At 31.0% G+C, this 27,971-nt stretch overlaps 1 protein-coding gene across 1 annotated transcript; it reads left to right on the forward strand.

Moving 5' to 3' along the window:
- On the forward strand, window positions 1–27,839 carry LOC139524770 (proprotein convertase subtilisin/kexin type 7-like). Its single transcript, XM_071319841.1, has 17 exons — window positions 1–112; window positions 2,287–2,856; window positions 3,531–3,624; window positions 3,808–3,909; window positions 4,525–4,620; window positions 5,268–5,358; window positions 6,028–6,082; window positions 7,251–7,389; window positions 9,992–10,089; window positions 16,694–16,861; window positions 17,501–17,608; window positions 18,352–18,457; window positions 18,764–18,920; window positions 19,445–19,539; window positions 20,447–20,540; window positions 21,041–21,158; window positions 23,731–27,839. Exons 2-17 carry the CDS (start codon window positions 2,290–2,292, stop codon window positions 24,397–24,399), a joined length of 2,757 nt encoding a protein of 918 aa, XP_071175942.1. The 5' UTR covers window positions 1–112; window positions 2,287–2,289; the 3' UTR covers window positions 24,400–27,839.
- The last annotated feature ends 132 nt before the right edge of the window (window positions 27,840–27,971 follow it).

Below are 27,971 nucleotides of genomic sequence, written 5' to 3' on the forward strand. Positions count from 1 at the left end.
TTCGGTTATTGGTAATATCAAAGCGCCAAAGAGATGCAGATAGTAGAAGAAGACAACTTCCGGTTTATTTTTCTGGTACAAATCCTTATTTGATCACAACCACCGATGAATTGTAAGTACTTTGGTGGCAAGGCATGATAAAGGATTCCAAAATGACATTCCATTTTTCTGTGCACTTTCATAGCTTCCTTTATAGTACACATTAAGCTCCGATTTAAGTATCCCCAAGTATGTGCTGAGACAACCAAAATATTTTTTAGGATAATTTCTATGGAAATGGTCTGAAGGATTTTTCTGACAAAGCACTCGTATCTTACCTTATGCAACAGAACAGGAACCACCTGCTTTATAGGTTTGCACTCTGTCCGTCTTTAAGGATTTGATTGTACAGTACAAATTTCGCGAAAGCCATCCCAAACTCCATACACCGAGTTTTTTTCTGGTGTGACACCAGGAAACTCCGACATCACTCCCTAAATTCTTGGAGAAATTTGGGAGTATTCCCTCCGACTTCCGCGTAAATCCGTTACCTTTTGTTTATTGTATTAGCGACATCTCTCCCAGTCTGGAGTGACGGGGTGTCACACCAGGTAATTAATAGTCCAAATAATTATGACGTCTGGCAAGGCTATTTTAATTTTTTTCTGGGACGCCTTCCTACGACTTCATGACTTTACAGGAAAAATACTCCCACTGCTGGGAAAAATCTGTTAAGAAAGTATTAGTTCATTATGTAAAGCCATTATTACAGCATATTTTCAACTAAAATAGAATTTGCAGCTAAATGATAGCATCAAAGGTATAAACCTTGCTACTTAAAAGAAGCAAAAATTACATTTTTTAAAAATTTTACTCATGAAAAGATATTATTTAAACCTATGTGTTTTAAATGTTGGTAAAACTACAAAATCACAATTTGTGAAAAAACTTCTAATTTGCTACTCAAATAAGTGATTTAAAAATCACTTATTTCAGTAAGTCCCCTGACTGCTGACAATGAAAGGACATTTAAATAATGTATTTTAAAGCACACAGGTGCAATCAAGATCGATTAAAGTTACAAAGGTAATAAATCTGGCTAATCCGATGATGTTGTCACGCATCATTAATTTTCAGTACATCCGATGGGCAATAAACAATAAACAGCCACGCGGTGTTGGGAGAGAATCTTTGGAGGAAATTGGGAGTATAATCCGTGATTCGTGGTGTCACATTGCTACACTCGGAAATCGGTGATTAGAGTTTGCGATTACATACTCTCTTGGCGTACTGTAGATCGACAGAAAAAACCAAATCCAGGTTACAAACTAAAACTGAGGGAAACGCATTAAATATAAGAGGAGTACAACGACACAGCATTAAAATGTAACACACACAGGAATGAACTAAGCATTAGACAAAATCCAATGAGAATAACAAATATAACATCAAAACTAAATACATGAGTTTGGGATAGAAAAGTACTGTGACACGTCTTATAGTAATGTGAATTCACACTCAAATATAAGAGGAAACGAACGACACAACAGAAACAACGTTAAAATGTAACACACACAGAAACGAACTATAATATAACAGTGGCCATATTCCTAACTTGGTACAGGACATTTTTTAAAGAAAAAAATGGTGGGTTGAACCTGGTTTTGTGGCATGCCAAACCTCCCGCTTTAATGGCAATGTTTAATATAACCCTGTCGCATTTTTTGCAATTATACATTTTTTTTGGTAATAAAACATCGCATTAATTTCTGAATTTACAGTAGTCTTTTTCTGGATTTTAGGCAGACAGGGGAAACATACAGTTTATATATAGTTAGCTAGATACATCCCACTTATTCATGTTGTTTGACAATTAAACCTGACATATTCAGGAGTTCAAACTGGCTAATATTTTTTCTGGATCAAATCTAAATAAAAACTGAACAATGCTGTCCTATCATTTTCTTACCAATTATTGGTTATGATTTTCTAGTCATTTCAGAGCAGTAATTAATGTAAACTTTGTATTCCTCATGTTCCTTGACCACCTACTGTGGATTCATTATTATTCGTCGGATATCAATTTTCGTGGATTTCGTGGAAACCGGTGAACCACGAAATTAAATGTTCAACGAATACTAAGTTTTCTAATGGCTTGTGTGCAGATTTCATAAAAACCACGAAAGTAAATATCCACGATCATGTTAGTTTTCCTTAATCCACGAAAACTGGTACCCACGAAAATAAATGAATCCACAGTATGTTTTTATTATTGATAACATATCTCGATTATTTTATTGATTTCAGGACATGCATAATGGAGTAAAGACTTTGATATTGCATGTATTGATTCTTCTTAGTCTTACATGTTGTTCATTTCAAAAACCTGCTGAAAGGAAAAAACAGATTCCAGTTGCTCCTCACACAGACAATTATAAAGACACTTTGTTATGGACCATTGAATTAAAACACAATAATAGTGAACATGTGAAACAAATTCCAGGTCACAGCCATGACCTTCAAGATGATCTCTTCAGATTTGGAAATATTTACATACAAAGTGAAGGTCAAACTGAAAGTGACAGAAATCTGGCAAGAAAAATAGCACCAGAATGTAATCTAACCTTCCTTGGACATATTGGACATTTAAAAAATATATATCTGTTTGGGCATGCCTTGTCTGAGTATACAGAACAGAACACAACACATCAATTTATAAATGTTGACTTTAAAACATTGAAATCTGTGATAGATGATATAGAAACAAAACTAGATAATCATGATAATGTGGTTTGGTTCCACAGAGAGAAAGTTTTCTCCAGGGAAAAGAGAAGGATACAGTTCAGTGATCCAGCTTATAACCAACAGTGGCATTTGGTATGGTGGTTATTGTTATTCCTCTGTTTACTTCTTGAAGATTTCTTATTCATGCTATTTGATATAAATTAGATTTGTTAATCATGTTAATGGCTGAATTATTTTTTTCCTCTTTTTTGCCAGCTGATGTTTCAAAGCAATAAGATATTAACATATTTTACAGTTGTTATTGTCAAGGAGACAATGTAATATCTATAAAGTTCCATCAAACCTAAATGACGATTTTGATACAAACATGGTCGGAAATTAATAATATAAAAAATATAGCCTTTGTATGAGGTCAATACAGGATATATCGACCCAAAGAATTATATCGACCTCGGACTTCAACCTCAGTCAATATACTTCTTTCAGGTCAATATATCCTTGTATCGACCTCATACAAAGGCTCTATTTGTATAATATTGCCAGAGTAAATTATATAATTCAAAAGTTCATCAGACTTAAAAATTATCAATTAATAAGATACGATGAGCACTAACATTGCTAACGCAAGTAACATGCTTGAAATTGATTAAATCTTCTTATTTATAATTAAAACATAGCCTGCTTCTTTTAATTCTGACAGCTAATATACAAGTTGCCATTATAATGTATTAATAATTTATTAACCAATATTTTTAATACGATTACGTAACACACCAAATTACAATACTAACTCCTCTTTATTTCAGAATAACTATGCTAGTGGTATGGATATTAATGTAACTGGTGTATGGGAACACAATATCACTGGTTTAGGTATCACTGTTGCAGTTTTAGATGATGGTAAGTTAGGTTTCACTGTTTCAGTTGTCACATTATAAGCACCTTTAAACACAATTGTTATTTTTTATGCGCCGCCATTAGGCTAAGGGGGCATGAATTGTAACCCATGACCCTGAAAATTGTCACATTGTTGGGACAGTTTAGCATTGAAATATGTATATTTGCATGTATTATTTTTTTCAGGATTAGAATGGACCAATAAAGACATCACAGAAAACTATAGTAAAGAAGGAAGTTATGATTTAAATTCAAATGATGATGATCCGATGCCTAATGGGAGAGTTGGTAAATATTGTTTAAATCAGAAATAAAAAAATAAAGCAATACAAACAAAGCAAGTGATAACTATGGTCTATCAGGGGATTTCTTTTGGGTAGCTGCTGAATTTATAAATTAAAAGCAAGTTCTCTTCCCCTCTGAATATTTTTGAAGAAGAAGAGACATTTATTTTTGTGTTGTTTGGTTGCTGTCTATTTGATGTATATCATATATCTTCATTTATTTCGGATTAATGCAGACAGATTATTCAGTTTTTGTTATGAAATCATTCCAAATAACAGGTATAAAATAAACAAAGGATATGGGATATCCATCCATGACACATAATCATTACATGCACATAAAAAAAACATTTACAAAAGGAACAGCACTGTTATAGTTTCATTTCAAAGATACAGTTAGGCCTCCAAAATATAGCAAAAAGACCAAACTCTCACCACACTGCAAGTTTAAGACACCCCCTAGCACTAAATTATTATTCTATTTCTTAAAAAAATATTCTTGGTATAAATGACTAGTAGAATTTCTTTTTGAAATAGAAAATGAAAATATACACAAAGGAAAAAAATCACAATAACGTTCCCATGTGACTTAAATGTTTACATTTTTCTATTTATATAGCTAATAACCACCATGGTACTCGGTGTGCTGGAGAAATAGCAGCTGTGGTGAATAACTACTGTGCTGTAGGTGTGGCTTATAAAGCTAAAGTTTCTGGTAAGTGGATACTACATGTATAATGCAATTAGCTTGTCTGTCCTATGATACAATGACCTAGTTCTTCAATTTGTCTAGCATTTTGTCCCATTGTGGTGCTTTATTGAGTTATGCCATGTATTTGATTTCTGGATCTGACTGCATAGGTTCCAACCTCTAGCATCAAGAAATCATGCCGTAAAATTGATTCCTGGTAGAATTTAACAAAAGACTTGCAAATTGGTATTTTCTGATTCTCTGCTAAGCACAAAGTTTCAAAGTACACCATAAATTTTGTCCCTGGGGTATCATATCTCCCCCCCCCTCAAATATTTTGAAAATAGTTCAAATCCTCACCATTTAAAATATGTGTTCTTAATTGCCATGATCAGACATTTCCAGTGCAGCAAATTTTTGTCATTAACTTGAGGGTCATTACCTGCCCCTTCATATCATACCATAACACCCTTTCGACCTTTCCATAGGTTTGACCTCTCCATTACCTAAGTTGCTAATGAAAACAAAAGGGGGATATGTGGTCAAGTCCACTAATATAAAAACAGATTCTACTTCTTTTCAAGTCAAGTAAAAAAGAAATGTATATTCAGTGTGGTGTTAGACACATGTTTCGATTGAGTGTAAATGATGTTAGTTATATTTTTGTTTAGGAATACGTATACTAGATGGACCAATGACAGACAGTCTGGAAGCTAAAGGTTTTAATGAAAGGATCCAAATCAATGACATATATAGCTGCAGGTATGGTATTTTTATTGCCAAAACATATTGGAAGTATTTCGGCAGAGCCTTGCAACTTTAGTTACCATCAATTAATTGGAAGCGATTTATCAACATGACTGCTTGTACCAATAAGGACTTATGCCCTTTATAAGCAAAAGTCTAGAATGGACTGTTTCATTTATGTTTTTATAGCCCAATCACTTCAGTCTTACCCTCATAGTGTTACCCTTACCAAATCTGTCATGCCTTCATGTGGTAAGGAACAGTTATAAAGCATTTTATTGTAAATGCCTTCACATATTCAGCTGACTTTTTGTACATGAGCTTACTATGAAGAGTTACAAATTTGGGTTCCCCTCTGCTGATTTTTACAGAAAATACAGTATTTTGACTTAAAATGGCTTCAAGCATTTTTTCAACATGTTCAAGCTAGGCCATTTATGTGACACATCTAGTTTGAGCATATGTTTTCTAATATCAAGATATTATTCACATATTAGGGCTGTTCCATAGAGCAACATACCTTCTTATAGCTATTGGACCCAAGGAATGCACTTTGAATTTGCAACTATGGGTAGGCCTCTTAAACTTTTTCCTACAGTTTATATTTAAGGGATGTTCTTAAATTGCTTCTATAAGTGGTTAAGCTGAAATGTAGTCAGTATAAGCTATGCTTCATATTTACAGTTGGGGACCTGATGATGATGGCAAAACAGTAGATGGACCTCATTTTTTGGCTGCTGTGAGTTTGATAATAAAATATTATTCTAATATATCTGTGATTAATACATTTTATTTTATTTTCTGTTAGTATTTTTAAAGATTTTTATACTTTGATAATGCTAATCTTTTTTTAGGTTGCACTTTGTAAATACAGCTGTTTCTCAAACTACGCCTCTTTTGGGGAGATTTAGAATATTCATAGAAAATTAATTTTGTTTACATACTGGTTCCCAGTTATGCTCACTGTGTTTCATCTCATAGAGACATAACTTGGGAATGTTACCAGTAAATATACATCTGCATGTTGTTTACATTGAAACCTGTGGTAACCTTTCATTCAAGGTAGGGGTAGTTAAGAAAATTAGTTTTAGTTTAAACTCTGAAAAGTTCAGGGCATATTAACGTTGAAAATATGCCGCACAGCCCTATATTTTGACCTTTGAAAAAAATTGTAGTGCATATGAACTTTCAATTCTAGGATAAGATTTTTTTCAAAACTTCATAGTAAAAGTGGTACAGTTTTAGCCGTAAAAGGAGTTCCTATGGGAAATTGCATTGTCAATATTTACAGAAATGCAATCTTTAAGTGTAATTCAAACCAAATGGTCAAATCCTTTTATTAATTTTATTGAAGGGTTACACTGCACATATCTTTTTTCTGTTCCTTGATGTAAAAATTTCCTGCTGTGATTTCTAATATTATGTTAATAAAATTTTAAAAGATGTTCTATCAGAGAAAATTGTTTTAGTTAGTGACAACTGCTTTATGTACAAAATAAATATGGTGATTAAAAGAAAGTTATGAAATAATACTAGATGTATAAAAATACCACATATATGCTGACAAGTCATATAATTTTTCTTTTGTTATCTAGAAAAAAAGGACCAGTGCCTAATCATCTTTCACAAAAAGAACACATGTTCTATGCAGATCCTGTAATAACATTGTTAAACTTACTAACACATCATTCATAAATATCCTTTGAGAAACAGATTTATCCATTGTATCTAGAGAGAAAAGATATTTCACATATATTTTCAAGTTTGACTATCTATCTTGTATAGCTCAATGTAGTTGTAGAATGTATTTAATATGAATATGTTTGTTAATGGTTTTCTATAACCTATGAATTGCAACAATGCAAAAAAAATGAGTTTACAATATACTTTCAATATTTATCTTCCAGAAAGCTATAAGATATGGTATAGATTTTGGTAGGAAAGGTTATGGTAGTATATATGTTGTTGCTAGTGGAAATGGAGGTCGTTACAATGACAACTGTAACTATGATGGTTATGCAAATTCTATATATACTGTAACAATTGGTAAGTAACATGTGGAATCTCCTGATGATTTTATGGTTAGATAAATAATGGTCATATTTTGAATATAGAAAAGTACATTTTTATGACATATAAGTTTTGATCATGGTCTACAAGTTGTAGAATTAAGGTCATGAAACAATCCTCTTTCTTAATTATCTGACTGTGTTTAGGTTATCCACCACTGTGTACAAAGTAATATGTCAAACTTTTTGTGGAAATTACAACAAATCAGTTAATAAATAATTTAAGAGTTATGTCCCTTTGAACTTAGAATCTAGTACTTAGGTGGCAGAAACCAGTTATTTTACAATAAATCTTTAGAATTTCATGGATTTATGATTTTATTTTCTTGAAAATTCATTCAAGCTTATATACAAATAAAATGTATGTTTTCAAGGAACTAAGATGTGTGCGTGCTTATGTAAATATATAGAAAACCTTTAAATTTGGGTGTCTGTCCAGCATGGAGATTTAAAAATTTATAAACGCATTGCAAATAAGGCAAAAAATGTGATGCTTTGATACCAATCTAATCCTCACCTGCAGAATCCTGCTAAAAGCTGAAAAAAAATTCAAGAGAGAAAGGATATTCAGTAAATTAGAGCCTTGTCTGAACCTATCCTTACCATCAAAATCTCAAGATATTTTTGTTTACATAAAACTGAATTTTCCCCCCACTTTGATTGGATGCCGTCAAGTGAGGAGACCACAATTTTGACATCTGATTGGACCTATATGTGAAGGAAATCGCCAACCTGTGTATGCAACTACTTACTTGTGTAGTACAGTAGCCTAGAATTTAACTTCATTTATTTTTTCAGTCCACATGATGCAATTATATCCTTCTTCTTCCGAATACGGGAGTAGACTCCTAGGTAGGAGTGTAAAACTTCCCGGAACTTGTGTGCTATGTACATATGGACTTAATTTAAAAATAATATGACAAAGAAAAATCATTAACAATAACATATATACATTATGTATATCTCAATACTTGACTATAACAAAATTTTTGCGTGGGACACATGTTCTGGTACACCAAAACTGGTACCTGCCACCTTAAAGGCAATCATCTGCATTCAAGTAGGATCCAGATGGCTATGGTTGTGCAATTATTATTGACTATAATTTATTTTAATAAATCTGCATTCATTAATTTCATTGATTTTTTCCAGTGTATTTTAACCTCAAACTAGGTCACACTTACTGTCAGTTTTGCACAGTTTTTTGTTATGCAGAACTACTTTATTCAGATGTTATAACTGTATCTTATTTAATCCATATTTGTCAACAACATTTTGGTTACTATTACATTAGTGTAAACACATACTTTATTTAGAGCATATTGTAACGATAACCGAGCGGTCAAGCTTTGGTGTTAACTATAAATATTGGAACCCTTAGTGTGTTGCTATAAGACTGGAATATATGAACTAAAGTTATAACTGGCGACTCTTCTTTGGTAACGTGGTTCTCTGGTATCGTGGTATTTGGGTAGATCTACAGTTGGTTCTGTATAGGTTTTGTGGTACGTTGTGGTATTCTGATAGATCTTAGTTTGGTTCCGTTTAGGTTTTTGTAAGAATAACAGACTCGTCGAATAAAAATCAACTTGTATTTTATACGTGCAATAAATATCAGCAATTCGTAGACATAATAAATAACTTAAGTAACAATATTCTAGTTTAACAAATAAATACCTTACTTTATTAGAATATCGTAAAGAAAATGAATAGCGGAACTATAATACATAAATACCTAGAAAGTTTACGAACAAGATAGTTTGGTAATCGGCAAATGGTAACGGAAATTCAATGTCAAAACTGATAACGTTTCTCTCGAGAAGTAATTCTCTAAATACAACTTGTTATGGAACTAACAAGCCAACATTATACGGAAATAGTCTGGTTATTTCTGGTTATTCAATCGCTTGGAATTAGCGTGTGTCACTTGCCCAGGGTAAAGTCGTACTGAAGCCTTTTTGGCTTACTCCACGGTATTTATACTTTGGTAAACCATTACCAAAATGGTTTAACATTTACCATTTCGGCTTACCATTTCCGCTTACCATTTACCTAAATTACCAAACCCAGAGCCGACGTCATAGAAAAATTAGGTCATTGGTGTACTTAAAATGAAGTAAACAATTCACAGCTGTTCCGAAAGTAAAAACATGGACGTTAAGAATAATAAAAAGTTAACAATGTTTACACAAAGATGTACAAGAAATATAAAATAAACACAGTCATTTAACGGTAAGGTTTTAACAACATCATCACACAATTTTAGGGAAAACAAGTTCCATTTCAAGGAACCCCCATTTTGTTACAATATTGACTTGGTCTCGCGAACGTTTTCAGAAAATATAGTCAGTTTCAAATTAGAGCTTTGAGTAAACAGTTTAGCAGTATTTTTGTTATTGAGGTATTTTGCACACACTGCAAGTTATTTAGCACATATATCAACTTATTTATATTAGTTAATTTATTCAAAGTTTTGAAGTAAAATACTGTGACATTTGGAATTGATATTTGCATAATGTCTGCCAACCATTCAAATATTCAGTTTTTAAACTTGACAAACAATGTATTTATTTCTTCAGGGGCAGTTGATGAGCATGGTAATATGCCATACTATGCTGAAGAGTGTGCCTCTATGTTAGCTGTTACCTTTAGTAGTGGAATGGGAACCAGGAGTATCGTAAGTCAGATAAAATAATTTACCAGATTCTGGTTCCCAGTAATAACCCCTGTCACAATATATGTTTAATATCAACTGATTATTTTTATGCCCCATTTATTGGCATTATGTTTTCTAGTCTGAGCCTCCGTCTGTCTGTTCGTCCGTTCGTCCGTCCATTTGTCCCTGTCTGTCCCATTTCAGGTTAAATTTTTGATTAAAGTTTTTGGTCGATGTAGTTTTTGATGAAGCTGAAGTCCGATCAACTTGAAACTTAGTACACATGTTCTCTATGATTTCATCTTTCAAATTTTAATTGCCAAATTAGAGATTTTATCCCATTTTTACGGTCCACTGAACATAGAAAATGATAGTGCGGATGGGGCATCCTTGTACACAGGAAAAATTGCAACATATGTTTATCATATGTTTTCAAAACATATGAAAAACATATGAAAATCATATGTTTTTCATATGTTTAGGACAAACATATGATAAACATATGTTTACAATCATATGTTTACATATGATTTGAAACATATGAAAACATATGTTAGCAAACATATGTTAACATATGTTTTATGACATATGTAAACATATGTTTACACACATATGAAAAACATATGATTTTCATATGTTTTCATATGTTTTAAAAAACATTAATGAAAATTGGAAAAATTTCTAAATTAGTATTGAAGCCTTTATCCCAACAGCAGAGCTTTCTAATTCTGAATTGAATAGAATGTAAAATAAGTGAATGAGTTATGATTAATAGATAATAATATGAATAAATATTCTTTACTTTTTATAGTTTGTTCTTTATTCTTAATTAATTTTTTTATTGATTATTCCATTATTCTCTATCTGTTCTTTATTATTTATTTTTATCATTTATTTTGCATTTTTTTTTCTTCTTATTCCCCTTTCTTAAATCCCTAATTTTGATTCCAGAACCTCGTATAATTTACGTACTTGGCACGTCGAATTCGAAAACCGGGAAAACTCGGAAATATTTTCACCGTTATCGTTTTGTGCACTATGACGCAAACCATGGACGCTCACGCGATCATTGCAAGCAGTCTACAGCTTTTATTTAAGTTTTAAGAATGGACAGAGATAGATTCTACTTCTTCTTCCACTTATAAACAGATAAATTGAATTGAGTAACTTGTCGATTAACTAGAAGAAACCGGGGAACGAAACATAGAAATGAAAGTCTAGAGAAAGTCAGGGCAACAAAAGTTCGAAATGTCGAAAGTGTTTTGTTTTCATGGATTACGTACATTTATGTAAATGTACCTTGAAAGGGCAACGAATGGTAAATATAATAATGCACCTTTTTTTATAATTTAATCGGACAAAAACAGGAAGAAGTGTGTGCAAATTTTTCACAAAAAAACCTATTTGACTGTTTAAACCCGAGAACGATATTGTAATGTATATATCCGATAGTAATCAGTAATTGCATTTATTAATTATCAGTTTCATTATCTATCATGAGGTTATTTTTAATTCATCCCAAATAACAATATTTTAAAACTCTGTAGAGATTAGTTAAATTTTAAAGAGAGAGGGGGGGGGGGGTCTATACTGAATGAATGGATAGATGTCCGTGAGGTTCTAGGTTCTATTACTCCCATTCTTTTTATATAATTTAGATTTATAAAAGGTATACAGCTTTTCATACATCGCATAGCCAAAGGTAATAATGTTAATGTAATTTTTTCCCAAATTTTAATTATGATCAAGCCAAGGACGTAGATTAGTTATACATCCTTGGATCAAGCTGAGACTACAATAACACTGTTATCAAGTGGTTCCAAGACGAGAATCACATTCCAGCATAATCAAGAAAATCATGATTCATTACATTTGATTGAAGCTCAAATTATTATGAGTGCATGAATCTGAAAGGTCTCCTTAACATGTATAATAATTTGGACTTCATGTTCATTTGTATCTTATTTACAAGTTGACTTCAACAATGAGCAAAGCAGGCTAAAGTGCGTAATGCAAAGTCCGCTTTAAAAGACGCAAAATGTAATGATGTAAACAATTCAAATGTGCAGATGTCCTGTAAAAAAAAACCTGGTACCAAAGTGAGTTCATATGTAGAATTGTATTTGATTGAATAATTTAATGTTATCTATTCAAAACTTTTTCAAGTGTAATTGTACATGTATACAGTTGTTTAATTTTCTGTCTTTTTGATGTCAAGTATGCATCGAGGAATCCTTACCAGTCTGATCTGCTTCTGCTGCACACGCATAAGAAACTAGAAGCTCAAATAATTATAGCATTTGCATCACAGACCGTATATTATGAATTGTATATTTAACATGATCAAAAGGTTGTTCTTGTCTTGAATATACATTAAATATTTGCCACTGTACATTAAAATAAACAAGAAAAATTAATTTAATAATTTTCTTTTAACCGTAGAGCGTTTTTAAAGAACTGGAATATTGATATAAGGAGATGGGGTATGATCCTCAATGACAATGTGACAACTATCAATTAAAAAACTAAAGAACGAAGATAAAACATCTACTGGTCACTGTTCAGCAAGGCCATAAAAAAGAATAGGTTTGTTTGCCCAAACGCTACCTACCCAGAAAAAAGCTGCCTACTCAAATTCTTTTATTGTCAAGATTTGAAGAAGTTTTTTTTTAATCAGATAGGCATGAAGACTAATAAACACCCGATACTTCAATTTCTCTTTTTGGAAAAAAAAAAAGAAAATGCCTACCTACCTACCCACTGTCTCAACCTTTGGGTAGGGTTTTGGCAAACCAAAGTATTTTTAATTGTGGCCCAATGAACAATTATCAAAATCCATACCATAAAGTAACCTTCAACTTGTTTAAGGATGTAAAATGTGAACCATTGAAAAATTAAAACTACATATTGTATGGCAGACATTAATTAATATGTTTATGGAATGGTTGTAAGGTGTTTATATTTGTCTTGCAGGTGCAATTCTAAACTTAAACTATATTTTAATATCAGCAATATCTTGGTAAGTTCATTACTTTTGACCGATTGATTATTTTCAAAAGAGTTATGCCCCTTGAAAATATTAGATAAAGGAAAATGGCCTTGTAAGCGCTCTCATCGGTTCAATTTTTAATAAAACACATAGTATACTGTAAGTGATGCCCTTGAAGGTCTGTTTGAAATATTTCGTATACAAGAAAAAGAACTTTTTTTCCGAGCACACTTTTTTTATTTATAATTTTATTCAAGTGCCTTTTTTAATTATTGCCCCATGCTAGATAAAATATGTGCAACTCAGTGGACATTGAAACTCTGTTCTGTTATTTTTATTTTCAGGAACTGTCAGAAAAGTAAAGAAACAGAACCAAAGAACATTCATTTTAAATTAATACAATATTGAACTCAAAATTCAATCTAGTTGTCTTTCTTAATTATAGATATTAGAAGATGTGGTATTAGTGCCAATGAAACAACTCTCCATCCAGGTCATAATTTGTAAAAGTAAACCATTACAGGTCAAAGTATGGTTTTCAAAACAGAGCTCACACAAAACAGCAAGCCATTAAGGGCCACAAAAGCGGCAGAATACACTAGCACCTGTTATAGCTAGCAGTGTAGACAATTACAATGTACATATCAATGTGTATGGTGATATAGCAATAGAAATATCACATCCATCAGAGGGAAATAGAATATAGACAATAGAAATATCACATCCATCAGAGGCAAATAGACTATAGACAATAGAAATATCACATACATCTGATTAGAATAGATTATCAACTATAGAAATGGTGTATGTCACAGAGACAAACATATGAAAATAAAATATAGACAATAAAAATTCGATATGTCATAGAGATGAAAATAGAATTAGGGTATGTCAAAGAGGCAAACATAGAATGGGATATGTCAAAGAGACAAAACCATGAAAATAGAATATAGACAATAGAAATGGGATATGTCAAAGAGACAAAAATATGAAAATAGAAGAGACAACAACTAAATAAAAAAAAGTTTTACTAGATATACAATGCAAATTATTGAGCACTGACTGTGATAATTATTTTTCTGCATAAAGGAATGCTAATGTATACAGTTGCTTTTTATTTGTTAGAGCTTTGGATTTTGCCATGTATTTTCTGTGGAGTCAAGTATTTGGGGTTATTCAAATCATCATATTGAAGTATTTACACTCAAAATGAGTTCCTGACAGAAAAAAAAGATGATGAAGAAGAAAAACATCAAAAACATTACCATTAAAAACAAACCAAATAAAAATACATATACATGAAAAAATAAATGCATTTGAAAAATAAAAAAAAAATAAAAATATACATATATTTTGACCAATATAAAAACATGAAAACATATGTTTGGGCCAAACATATGAAAACATATGTTTAGGCCAAACATATGAAAACATATGTTTAGGTCTGGGATGAAAACATATGAAAAACATATGTTTATAAAAAACATATGAAAAACATATGTTTTTCATATGTTTACATGTATGAAAAACATATGTTTTTCATATGATTTTATAAACATGTTTTTCATATGTTTAACATATGTTTTTCATATGATCAAAAACATATGTTTTCATGTCGGGCCTAAACATATGTTTACATATGTTTTCAAACATAAGTAAGTAAGTAAGTAAGTAATTTTTATTGGTTTAAAATCCAAAATTACAGGATTGATACCAAGACAATACAAATTTGTTATACACAAAAATACAAACATATATATATCATAGCAATTTCATAAACATTATATGAGGAGGTGGTACCACAAAGTTATTTAGTGCTTAATAAAGCATTTCTAGAAATGTACATGTCGCTTATAAATTTAACTATAATTCTAATTATATCAGTCTCAACACACGTATATAAAAATTTAAATCTTGCTTCATTAGTCATATTTAAAAAAGAGGGAACTATTTCACTAATTTTGAAAAACAGTTGGTCTCTAATTATATTTAGTTTTGTACATTTTAAAGTGAAATGAAATTCATCTTCAACTTCTAAGAGGCACAAAGGACAAATTCTTTCTTCTACAGGGGTTTTAGTGTGACGCCCTTGTTCAATTCTAAGAACACTGTTACTAATACGAATTTTAGCAAAATGCCCTATTACTTTTTTCTGTCTATATTTAACAATAAATAGTTTTCCAATTTATAATTTTCTTTAAGCTGTCTATATGTTCTCAGCTTATTACCATGTACTGATTTATTATCACAAAATATATTTTCTTTCCAATAATTAAGATATCTATCATTAAGTTTGGTATGAATTGCATATAATAAACGCCTTTTTGAAATAGTATCATGATTTTTCCAAACATGTGAAAAATTTAATGTAGCAAGTAACTGTTCAATCTTTTTAGCAAATCCATTGGTTAATTGCAGGTTGGAACAATATACATCTTTTAGTAAACAATTGTTATCAGATTTGATCACATGCAACCAGAAGCCAATTGACAGTTTTAAAGCTTCTATAAAAACTGGATACATACCAAGTTCAGCTAGTACTGCTAAATTGACAGCTGATTTATTTACTCCTATTAAAGTTTTTGCAAATTTAATTTGGACTTTGATGGTAGCCAATGACCAATATTTTGACTCTAGATTTGTAATATCTTTTATCATATACAGAGACCAAACTTCACTACAGTAAAGAAGTATAGGTTTAACACAAGCATCAAAAAGCTTTAAGTGAGGTAATACATTGATATCTTCAGAAAATAACAGTTTTCTAATACAAAATATAGCTTTTGAGGCTTTTTTACAAAGAAGTCTCACTGCTTCTGTAAAACTACCAGATGGTTTAAACAGTATACCCAAATATTTATATTCTGTACAGGGTTCCAAAATATTATCACTAAAAACAAACTTGTCTTTTGTAAGTTTTTTACCTGATTTGTTAAAAATCATAACTTTGGTTTTGTCAAGATTTACTGTTAAATCCCAACTAGTGCAATATAAACTAAGCTTGTCAAGGCATTTTTGTAAGCCATTAGCCGATTCAGAAATAAGGACTAAATCATCAGCGTATAACAGACATGATATATCATTATCATTTAACTTGGGTGGTTCACATGTTGAGTCAAAAATAGATGGTAAATCATTAATATATAAAGAAAATAATGTAGGGCTTAAAATACACCCTTGTTTTACCCCAACTGAGGAATTAAAAAAATCAGTGATACCTTCCGAGATCTTTACCGAGTACAAAACCTCTTTATACATATCTTTCATTATACTAAAAAAGGGACCATCTATGTTGTAACATATGAAAAACATATGTTAAACATATGAAAACATATGTCGCAATTTTTCCTATGTACATGGGACACATTCTTGTTTTTACCTAAAAACAAATAATTTGTGTATTCACCAGTCTGCCAAAATAGTAAAAAAGCTTAAATAGAATCTAGTAAGTTTTATTTTGCTTTCAATAATTTTGAGCATTATTAGTTTATTACAATATAGTTTTTATTATTTATTTAAGTGAACTTGTGTTTTTTTTTTATCTGTCATACCATTATTATTAAGTGTGTTTTTTCTTCAGAATATTTTTTTTAACATTCTTCAATGTATATTTTACCATTTTCTCTTTGACACCAGGTAACAACAGACTGGAATAAGCATGGAGCTACAGGATGTACATACTCCCACACAGGTACCAGTGCATCAGCTCCTATCGCTGCGGGTATGGTAGCGTTGATGTTACAAGCTAGACCTTGCCTGACATGGAGAGATGTGCAGTATATCATTATTATGACAGCACAAAAGGTAGGAGTCACATTAGTATTAGATTTACTGGTTGTTTGATTTAGTAAAGTTTATGAAATACTACTGTTTAAGGGGAAAGCTGCAATTTATTGCTTCATTTACATATATGATAATGAGAGCAGGAGACATTGGGAGATTTTTTTATAGTACAAGAAAAGAGACCGAAGTAATTTACAAAAGTAAAAGATTGTGTTAAGGTGGTACCTAACACTATAGGGAGATAACTCTGTAAAGTCAGCTAAACGTTTTAATTACGTTGTGTTGTAAAAGGAATATTAAGCTTCTCAATGATTAAAATTGGTGTTTGTCAAACTGCTATATGACCAGTGTAATTTTCTGACAAAACGGTTGGTTCAAAATTTTTGAAATTTTGATATTTTCGTCAAAGGGTCAAAGTAAATACTTTGATAAAATTTTATGAAAATTAAACGAGCCAAATAAATTTTAGTGAAAGTGTTGGGTACCACCTTAAATAAAATATTTACATTTTATGTCATTACTATCAAATGAAAAGGTAAATTTTTTACATGAACTTTTTTTTTACGATTTTCTTTAAAATGAATGAAATTTTTGCCACTTGACATTAGCAAATCATCAATCGATCAATTATTCTAATAACTTAACATGATTGTTCTATAGGTGGACATAGATTTAGCTCATTGGCAGAAGAATAAAGCCGGTTTATATCACAGCCACAAACATGGATTTGGTCTAATGAAGGCTTGGAGGCTAGTTAATGCTGCAAGGGTATGTTGGACTAATAATGTTATCTAATGAAGGAATGTGGTCTATGCTTACCACAACTTGAAAAAAGACACATAAAAATGATTTATATATAGATCTACAAATACTTAAAAGCATGAAAAGTGATTAGTCTAATACTTGTCAGATTTTTATCTTATTTTACACTTGGATAGACTATGTTCCCCAAAACTACTTTCTTTAAAAATGCAATCACTATTTTCAGTTATTATAAATTTATTGGTTATACACATCAATGGAATCCAGGAGTATGCCAGACTCACAAACTATACATAAAGTCTTTTGGTACACATGTTGGTGCTGTAGAGCACTCCCCTCCTCTGTGACTATCTAGTCCATATGTTAGAAAAGTAACCCAACGAAGAAAAAGAGCTGGAAATCCAAGTGACCTAGAGGATGACCACTTGAACGTGGAAATAAAAGGTGGCAGATTATTTAAAAAGCAAGGTCAAAATGTTCTCTTTACTTCAGGAAGCTAGCTAACAGCTCAAGAAAAGAACGAAACATACTTGAAACAGGTTTCATGTAGTCTATCGATAAAATTTAATTGAAATCAGCGATATATATGTTTAATAGAGACCATTACCCTTTCTTTTCAAATAAACTGAGTAAACTTGCTGGATACCTTCATATGAATTGTTAGTAGACTCTGCTATATGTGCTTAACTAATTTTAAAATGTTTTTCACATTTGTTATTGCAGAATATAAATGACTTTTTACTTTGTAGGTATGGGAACCTGTTCCCTGGTTGACCTCCTATATGCATTCCAGTGGTGATATCAATGTACAGATACCAAAAGGTGTAAACAAACCTCTTATAATCAAGTACAAAGGTATATAGTCAATTCAGTTATTTATGTTCATTTAACATTTTGGTTTTTATGCCAACCCTTCAAAATGTTATCTTCAGTCTTTCCAAACTAGCAGTTCTTACGGTCTGTTCAAATGACATTCTACATTTTTTGTCAACCTCTCATAATGTAACCTTCAACCTCTACTCAAGTCAGTGATTATTACTGATTGATATTTTTTGATGTTTCAAATTGTTTTTGTTATTTCAACCATACACAAAAAGCTGTGGCAAAATTAAATAGGTGTTCTCAAAATATAAGCAGCTTATAAACGTATTTTGGTTTTAGTTTCCAAGGCAGACATTGAAGGATTTGACCTTTTTACCCTTGAGAATGCCCAGTTAGCAGTTACAATAACACATGGTACCAGAGGGGACTTAGAAACTGTCCTTCTTTGTCCCAGTGGAACCAGATCTATCATGGGGGCTTACAGAATGCATGATAGGTGAGATATCATTGTTTAAATAGAATATATTTATCTGTATCTTAATGTTTTTCCAAGTGCAATTGAGAATTATTTCCCCTGATCCTTGTTCAGTTATATTTTTAAGGTTTTACAAACTCTGAAAATTTATTTGGATAAAACTATCTATACTAAAAGCATACAGGAGTTAACATTTGAAAAAAAAGACATTACACAATTGCCAAGTCATAAATTTTTATCAAGTTTATAGTATTTTGTTCATAAAATTCATAAAACGCGATTGTTTGCTATAAACACTAGAATTTTGTGGAGTTTCTTTTGTAAAGGAAATTTATGTCAGCACTACCAATAATTTTAACACCATTCTTTGCTTAAAGAAGGCTTTTACTGCTTTTGAATTAAACATACAATTTCTAAACTGAAATGCAACAGAATTGCATATTTTATTTGTTTTCAAAAGTCACCTTTTTTCTTACTGTTTTATATTTCTTCACATGCCATAATTTTGAGAATTGTCCTCTGATATAATTAAGTTGATATTACAGATCTGATAAAGGGTTGAGTGACTGGACATTTAACACTGTAAGATGCTGGGGAGAGAGTCCAGTTGGAGAATGGGTTATAAAGATTACTGATAAAGGTATGAACACATATATATACTTACCATCTTTTGGTGTGCATAAAACACAGTTATGCATAGTACCTTTTTAACCTCTGAAACCTGTGAAAAAAGTACTAAATTATAGGGGAAAAAAGAGTTTTAAATGACCGTTTAAACTATCCAAGACTCTGTAATGAGGCGAACGTAAAAAGTACACATCCTTGTGTATGTGTTCCTAAAAATTGACATATGTGTGTTTGTTTTATCTGCACATTTTTAATAGTTTGACTATAGTACTGTCCATGCTTGTTATGAATTTTTTAAGCAGTGATCATGAATACCTGCAACATATTCTAGCTACTTATTTTTGGAAGTCTACTTTTAGTGGATGTTTTTATATTTTACTATTTTCACTGGAGACAGTGTGACAGGTTTGTGTATCTTTAAAAAACATTAAACTATGTTTAAAGATGTATATAATTGCAAATGACGAAAAAAATCAGATTGTTAGAAACCTGTAAGATTTCTAGCTTCCTTATGTCAAAATGGATGCAAGTTGGATTAGTGGATTTACAACTTTTATATTAATTATATTTTTACATGAATACAACATGTAAAAATGATATTTTCAGCTCTTTTATTACTGTAAGCAAATAATGCTCATCAGTACAATGCCATGCATTATATATAAAATCAGATAACTGACTTAGTTTTTCAGAGGCGGATCCAGTCATTTTAAAAAGGGGGGGTTCCAAACCCAGAGTAAAAGGGGGGGGGGTTCAACTATATGCTCCCATTCAAATGCATTGATCGGCCAAAAAAAAAGGGGGGGGGTTCCAACCCCTGGAACCCCCCCTCTGGATCCGCCACTGTTTTGGCATCAATTTTGTGTAATTTAAAGGATTTCGCATACATGTAAATAAATATTTCTTACACTACATTATAGGAAGAGATATGTCCTCTATTGGATACCTGAAAAGATGGAAACTACGATTGTTTGGTACATCTATGTCTACAGATATGTTTCAACAAAGAAGAAGGTAGAATTTTACTGTTGTTTTCTATTATATGTTCCTAATATTACATACGAGTTAACTTCTATATATTTGCCAGTTGTCAATATCAGAACAGAAGGTTAGTGTTTTTTGTGATTTAGTTCTGAAAAAAACCAAAGACATCAATTATCATAGAATTTTATTGGAATTTGATATTGGGGTCTTAAATTTTTATGCTCTGCATAGCATTATGTATTCTGGTACCCCTGTTTCTCTGTAAATCTGTTCATCTATTTTGTATGTGGTTAAAGTTTTTGGTTAAGGTAGAATTCACAAGTTCATTATAATGTGAAATTTTTAGATTATATTCCAAATTATAAGTTTGACCCTGATTTCACATAAGAATCATCAAACATTGGGATTTATAGTAAAACATTATTTGTGAAAGATAACTTGAAACAAAAATTCTGCAAACTTTATGTGTTAAGTAGTTTTAACATTTGATGAATTCCTAAAACCATGCCACATTTTATTCTATTTAACAGTATAATAGAAGAGGCAATGAGTGGACAGTATTTGAACCAGAGTTACATTCCAGAGTGCCAGGCACCTCCCAACACAGCCAAACCTGATAGTACTGCCATGAGTGAGAAGACACTAAAGGTAAATACTATTTATTCACTTCTGTAAGCAAAAAACTTCATAAAACCAGATGCTCCGCAGGGCGTAGCTTTATACGACCGCAGAGGTTGAACCCTGAACAGTTGGGGCAAGTATGGACACAACATTCAAGCTGGATTCAGCTCTAAATTTGGATTGTGATTAAATAGTTGACACAGCATAGGTTTCTGACACAGAATGAATGTGTTCTAATGAACTTAAAATTTTTGTTTTCTCTTAGAGCAATTCACTATGTTGTTGAATATTAATCCTCTCAAAAAAATGTTTGAAGAAATTTTCTTTTTTATTTATGAAATTTCAAATGAGAAAAATTGAACCCAATTTATTTAATCACATTCCCCTTTCCCTTATTCCAAAACTAATCTCAATTAAAATTTCTAATGGAGTTTGCAACAATAACTACTCATTTAAATACATTATAAAATATTAAGATGTAAAAAAACTGATTGTTATCACTGAATGGTAAAGATTATTTTAATTTATCAGTTGGTAATAAAAAGTGAATATACATTGTATATTGTATATAACAAAGATTTAAGTTGATTCTGGACAAAGAAAGATAACTCCAATTAAAAAAAAATCTTGCTATTGCACAATATTTTGCAATTAGATATTTCTTGCTTAGTATTCTGGACAAAGAAAGATAACTCTAATTAAAAAAAAATTTGCTATTTCACAATATTGTGCAATTAGATATTTCTTGCCATTGCGCAATACTGTGCAATTGAAAAGACTTGCTATTGCACAATACTTAATATTATAATTTTGAATCCTGATTTGGACCAACTTGAAAACTGGGCCCATAATAAAAAATCTAAGTACATTTTTGGATTCAGCATATCAAAGAACCCCAAGATTTCAATTTTTGTTAAAATCAGACTAAGTTTAATTTTGGACCCTTTGGACTTTAGTGTAGACCAATTTGAAAACAGGACCAAAATTGAAGAATCTACATACACAGTTAGATTTGGTATATCAAAGAACCCCATTTATTCAATTTTTGATGAAATCAAACAAAGTTTAATTTTGGACCCCGATTTGGACCAACTTGAAAACTGGGCCAATAATCAAGAATCTAAGTACATTTTTAGATTCAGCATATCAAAGAACCTAACTGATTCATTTTTTGTCAAAATCAAACTAAGTTTAATTTTGGACCCTTTGGACCTTAATGTAGACCAATTTGAAAAGGGGACCAAAGGTTAAGAATCTACATACACAGTCATGACAGTTAGATTCGGCATATCAAAGAACCCCAATTATTCAATTTTGATGAAATCAAACAAAGTTTAATTTTGGACCCTTTGGGCCCCTTATTCTGTTGGGACCAAAACTCCCAAAATCAATACCAACCTTCCTTTTATGGTCATAAACTTTGTGTTTAAATTTCATAGATTTCTATTTACTTATACTAACGTTATGGTGCGAAAACCAAGAAAAATGCTTATTTGGGTCCCTTTTTGGCCCCTAATTCCTAAACTGTTGGGACCTAAACTCCCAAAATCAATACCAACCTTCCTTTTGTAGTCATTAACATTGTGTTTAAATTTCATTGATTTCTATTTACTTAAACTAAAGTTATTGTGCGAAAACCAAGAATAATGCTTATTTGGGCCCTTTTTTGGCCCCTAATTCCTAAACTGTTGAAACCAAAACTCCCAAAATCAATCCCAACCGTTCTTTTGTGGTCATAAACCTTGTGTCAAAATTTCATAGATTTCTATTAACTTAAACTAAAGTTATAGTGCGAAAACCAAGAAAATGCTTATTTGGGCCCTTTTTGGCCCCTAATTCCTAAAATGTTGGAACCAAAACTCCCAAAATCAATTCCAACCTTCCTTTTGTGGTCATAAACCTTGTGTTAAAATTTCATAGATTTCCATTCACTTTTACTAAAGTTAGAGTGCGAAAACTAAAAGTATTCGGACGCAGGACGACGACGACGCAGACGCCAACGTGATAGCAATATACGACGAAAAATTTTTCAAATTTTGCGGTCGTATAAAAAAAACACTTGTATTTTCTATGTACTGTGGATTTCTTTATTATTTGTGGTATACCAATTTCCATGGATCATGAAGTTTAAGGTGAACCATGGCTACATGTAGGCTTGATTGCAGGCTTTGGCTTAACCACTAAACAAATATATAAAACTTCTATTTTTTTCTCGAAAAATTAATTTTGTTTTCTCCAAAAATTAATAAATCCAAAGTAGTTGACTGGTTTGTAGTTTTTGTGAATGATTGAAAATTGAACATGAGTAAAAATAAGTCAAATGAAAGAATGCTTTATAAAAATTACCTTATTGTGAAATGCAAAAAGCAGTTACTATATATACTAAAACATGTCTTTCACCAAATATATGAAATGCATTTTGTATAGTTTTAACATTCATGCATTTGAATGTAAGGAGATGTGGAATATACGTCAATGAGGCAGCACCCGGATTTCAAAAATAGCCACAAGACATCGTAGTCTTAACAATATTTCTATAGTAGATTCGTAACTTGTAAGTAGATTCCAATTGTCATCTGATATGAATTTTTATTTGTAGATTTTGACACTTGCCAGTGCATTCTGTGTAGTTTTGGCAATTTACCAGTCTTTTGAATATATGTTCTGTTACAATGAAGAAAAAAAACTAGTTTCCAGAATGAGACAAGTATATACTAGAGCTCAGCAGCTTTCACAAGGCAATCACCCATCAGAAACCACAGGGTTGTTGTCGTCTGCTCAGGATACAACAGGAAGTAGTAATGAATTGTGGGAAGAATATCCAATGCAGGATTTAAGTTCTTCAACAAGTGAAGAGCAAGCTGATAGAGATCAGTTTTATAACCTTCGAGTGGCACTGCCACAACAAGGAGTTTATACAGAAAGACATTCCAGTTTACAGAATGGTAATAATGAGATTCAAAGTGACCTGCATGTGGCAGCAACTGACGGAACATGTCATAGTTCTGCACATGCTCGGTCAGACAATCTTGAAGAACGAGAATCATTTACAAGTAATGATACAAATCATATAGAAACAGATTTGAGCAGTATCCATAAATGTGCCAACCATTCAGAAAATCCACATACAACACATTGTGCCATAAATAGGTTACCTACAATCAGTGATGCAAGTGACAATGAGAATGTTATTTATAGTCAAGTTCTTTTAAATTCTAGTCATTCAGATGAGGAGCATGCTCATTTGATAAGTTCTAAGTCTACTTAACAGTTGCATTTTGTTTATGTATTTTGAAATTTTCAAAATATTAAAAAAAAAAAAAAAAATCATGTTCAAATTTTCAATTTAAGGATTTCTTCTTCAAAATTCTAAACAGAAATAAAATAAATTTTGTATTACTTATAAGCATCATTTATCATAGCTTTTATAATAAGTAAAATGGAATAATAGTCTGGTACATTTATTTTGATCTCACTCTTCTTTGTATTATAATTAGATTGTAATACTTTTAAAAAAGAATAATATATGCCAACCTTTTGAAGTCTTCATTATTTGATATATATGAATTTTCTGATTCCATATAAGTATTTTATATTGTATTTGTACAATTACAGAAAATTAGTAAAAACTTACACTTTGTTTTTGTTTTTTAAATAGAAGTAAAACATACTTACAAATGTTTATTATTTATTTCAAATATCTGTATAAAATCCATATCAGAAGTGCCATGTTTTGTCCATAATTATATTTTCTAGTCTGTTATTTTTATTTAAATGCATATTATGAATGTTTTATACAATAAGGTTTTTTTAATATTTTTTTTGTATAAAAAATTACGTTATCATGATTATTAGCTGTTATTTTATAAAGCTTCTAAGATATAGTGCAATGGGAATTTTTAAGCATTTTGGTTGGTGATGGTTAAAAATTGGAAAAAAACAGGGTTGCTGAAACATGGTTTTGTCATATGGGGTTAAAAAATATTTAAAGTTGTTCCTAAACTATATATACAAGTTTTCCAAGATGCTTTTCTAAATAAAATGGTGTTGGTTTAAAAATAGTTATAAAGGGTAATATTAGTCAGTTAAAAGTGTGGTGTTATGTTTATGGAAATGTTGTATAAATGGTATTTATAAATAGTTTAATGATCTCCCTAAAATTTTTATTACGATTCATTCAAACTATTGTGCAACTTCTATTTAGTTTTTTCAGGAGAATCACTTTTTGGGTTTCCCTCGGCAAGTCATGAGGGGGAGGGTTAAGGACCTTAATCGAGACACTGGGATCGGTGTTTTTAAGCTCGGAATTTTAGGATTGATCCTTTTGGGATCCGGGAATTCTTTTTTCGAATTTCAGGATGTCGGGATTTAAATTTCTTTAAATTTGGTCTGATTTCATGTTTTTAAGCCCAGGATTTCGGGATCATGACCCCTCCTACCCCCATCCCCCCCTCAGTCATGGTCTTTGCAAGAGACCAGGGAAATCTTTTTGTGATCTTTGATCTCTGACAGTAACTATAGTTTTAAAATTTAGATAACCATGAATTGGAAACTGTGTTAAAAGCAGTTGTTAAGTGCCTTCTAATTTATGCAATTTTTATTTAATTATTTATAAATCAAAACATTTTAATAAACACCAAGCTAAAAATAAATCGTTTTTTTTACACTGTGAAACTAAAATGCCAGAGTTCACTATGCAAAATTATACTTTTCTAATTAGACAAGTGAGACTATTTACAAAACTTTCTCAAAAGGAAAAAATATTCTGTGTAGTTTTGGCAATTTACCAGTCTTTTGAGTATATGATCTGTTACAACGAAGAATAAAAACTAGTTTCCAGAATGAGACAAGTATACACTAGAGCTCAGCAGCTTTCACGGTTGTTGCCGTCTGCTCAGGACACAGCAGGAAGAAGAAATGAATTGTGAAAAAAAGGAAAAACTATTTGTAACTTTTGAAACAGCTGGTCACTACTTAATACTGCTTTCTTTCTTTTTTGTAATTAAAGGCTTATTCAATTTTTTTGTATGTATGTTAAAAAATATACCATATATGCCTTTAATGCCTATATTCAATTTCTTCAAATGATGTTCAATTATCTAAAATAATATAGAATTTTAATGTTAAATTATGCCCTATCACTTTTTATGATATCTATTATTTTATTGCTAGGATAAATTCATGTGAATATTTTTATAATTGCAACTTGTCCATTAATTAATACCCATTTACCTTATTTTTTTTCAATAGATTTATGAATTGCATAAAGATTGTAATATCTTATATGTATAATATGCACAATAAGATTCCTCATGTGTCAAAAGAACAACATTTCATTCAAGAAATCCATTTTTATTAAATTATACCTTGTAATATGCAGGCCATATTGCTTTATTTTTTACTGTTTATTGGACATCAGGTCTCTCAGACATAAACTTCTACTCAGGAGTGCAAAATTTGTGCTTGAAAAAAATAATTCCAATATTTAGTTTTGTTGATTTCTGAATCTGAGTATGATAATCGTACCTAAGATGTTTATGACTGTAAGGCCAGATGTTTTGATTCTATATTAGTGATTTATATGCTACAACTGATTATGTTTTTAGTTGAGATCAGTTTAAATCATAAAATGAGTAGACCTTTGATTATTTATTATATTTTTGTTGTTTCTGTGATTCATGATTTTGAAATATACTCAAGTTTCTGGGCTTTTAGCATTATTGTTTAGCTGATTTTGATAAAACTCGTTGTTTGTAGATTTAATAGCTTACTACGTTTGCCTTTTCCTTAAATAATTTTTGAACCACTTTAAAATAGTTTTGATTATAAAATCAAATATATTTTTGAATCAATTTAAAGAAATATCAATTTAATGTCAATTTTTTTAAAATCATTTTATGATATTTACCTGTGTTATATATATACATATTTACATCTATTTGCTGTTATTTAATTTGCTTTATCATGAAACCGTAATTTGTTTCAGCATTCGTATGGGGTTCCATATGATCTATTTGCAATCAAAATTTCATAAAAGTCTGAATTAGCATTAAAGAACCAGTAACCTTATAAAGAAAAAATCATTTTACTCAGGAAAGGCACTTTGAAATTGGGTGACCAACTATAGAGGCAAATTTAGATTTTCTCATAGTAGAGATTTCAAAGCCTTTCCTTAGCACCATGTATGTTTAATTTGAACAACACTCTGAAATACTATAAACCTCTACAGATAAACTTTTTTTTTTAAATGAAAAGTACCTGCCTTATGGGATAAAGCTTTTACATAAATGTCAGTTTTGAATGCATGCATTTCACAGATTGTTACCTTGTGTTCACATATTTGAGTTTTAGTGTGTTCAAACTATAGCCAGTATGTAATTAGGGCAAATTCACATGCTTTTCAGAAATTATTTTTTTTGGTTTGATATTCAACTACTGTGGATTCATTTATTTTTCATGCGTCTCAATTTTTGTGGATTGAGGAAAACTTGCATTTTCATGGATATTTGAGTTGCATACAAAGCTTATAAAAAATTTATAATTCATTGAACACTTGTTTCACTGGTATCAACGAAAGCCACGAAAATTGTTATCCAATGAATAAAAATGAATCCACAGTATAATGATTGTATTGTTATGATTTCTGTTATTTTGTGGTGCTACAATTATTATATATATTTATAATAAAGGAGGGATAACTTTTATAAACTTTGACTTTTTCTTATTCTTCTTCAAGTATGTGTATTTAAAAAATATAGGGGACTTGGTGCCCAAGTGGTCTAAGTAGTTCCTACTGTAATCACTAGCCAGTAAACACTGAAGTTGTGAGTTCAAATCCCG

This window comes from Mytilus edulis, chromosome 5 (assembly GCF_963676685.1).
Source record: "Mytilus edulis chromosome 5, xbMytEdul2.2, whole genome shotgun sequence".
Lineage (NCBI taxonomy): Eukaryota > Metazoa > Mollusca > Bivalvia > Mytilida > Mytilidae > Mytilus > Mytilus edulis.

Excerpts from the sequence above, each read along its gene's own strand:
- LOC139524770 (XM_071319841.1), top strand. The coding sequence starts at position 2,290 with ATGCATAATGGAGTAAAGACTTTGATATTGCATGTATTGATTCTTCTT. Across the intron at positions 6,083-7,250 it reads GACCTCATTTTTTGGCTGCT|AAAGCTATAAGATATGGTAT; the intron begins GTGAGTTTGATA and ends TTTATCTTCCAG. Across the intron at positions 21,159-23,730 it reads TGAGTGAGAAGACACTAAAG|ATTTTGACACTTGCCAGTGC; the intron begins GTAAATACTATT and ends TTTTATTTGTAG.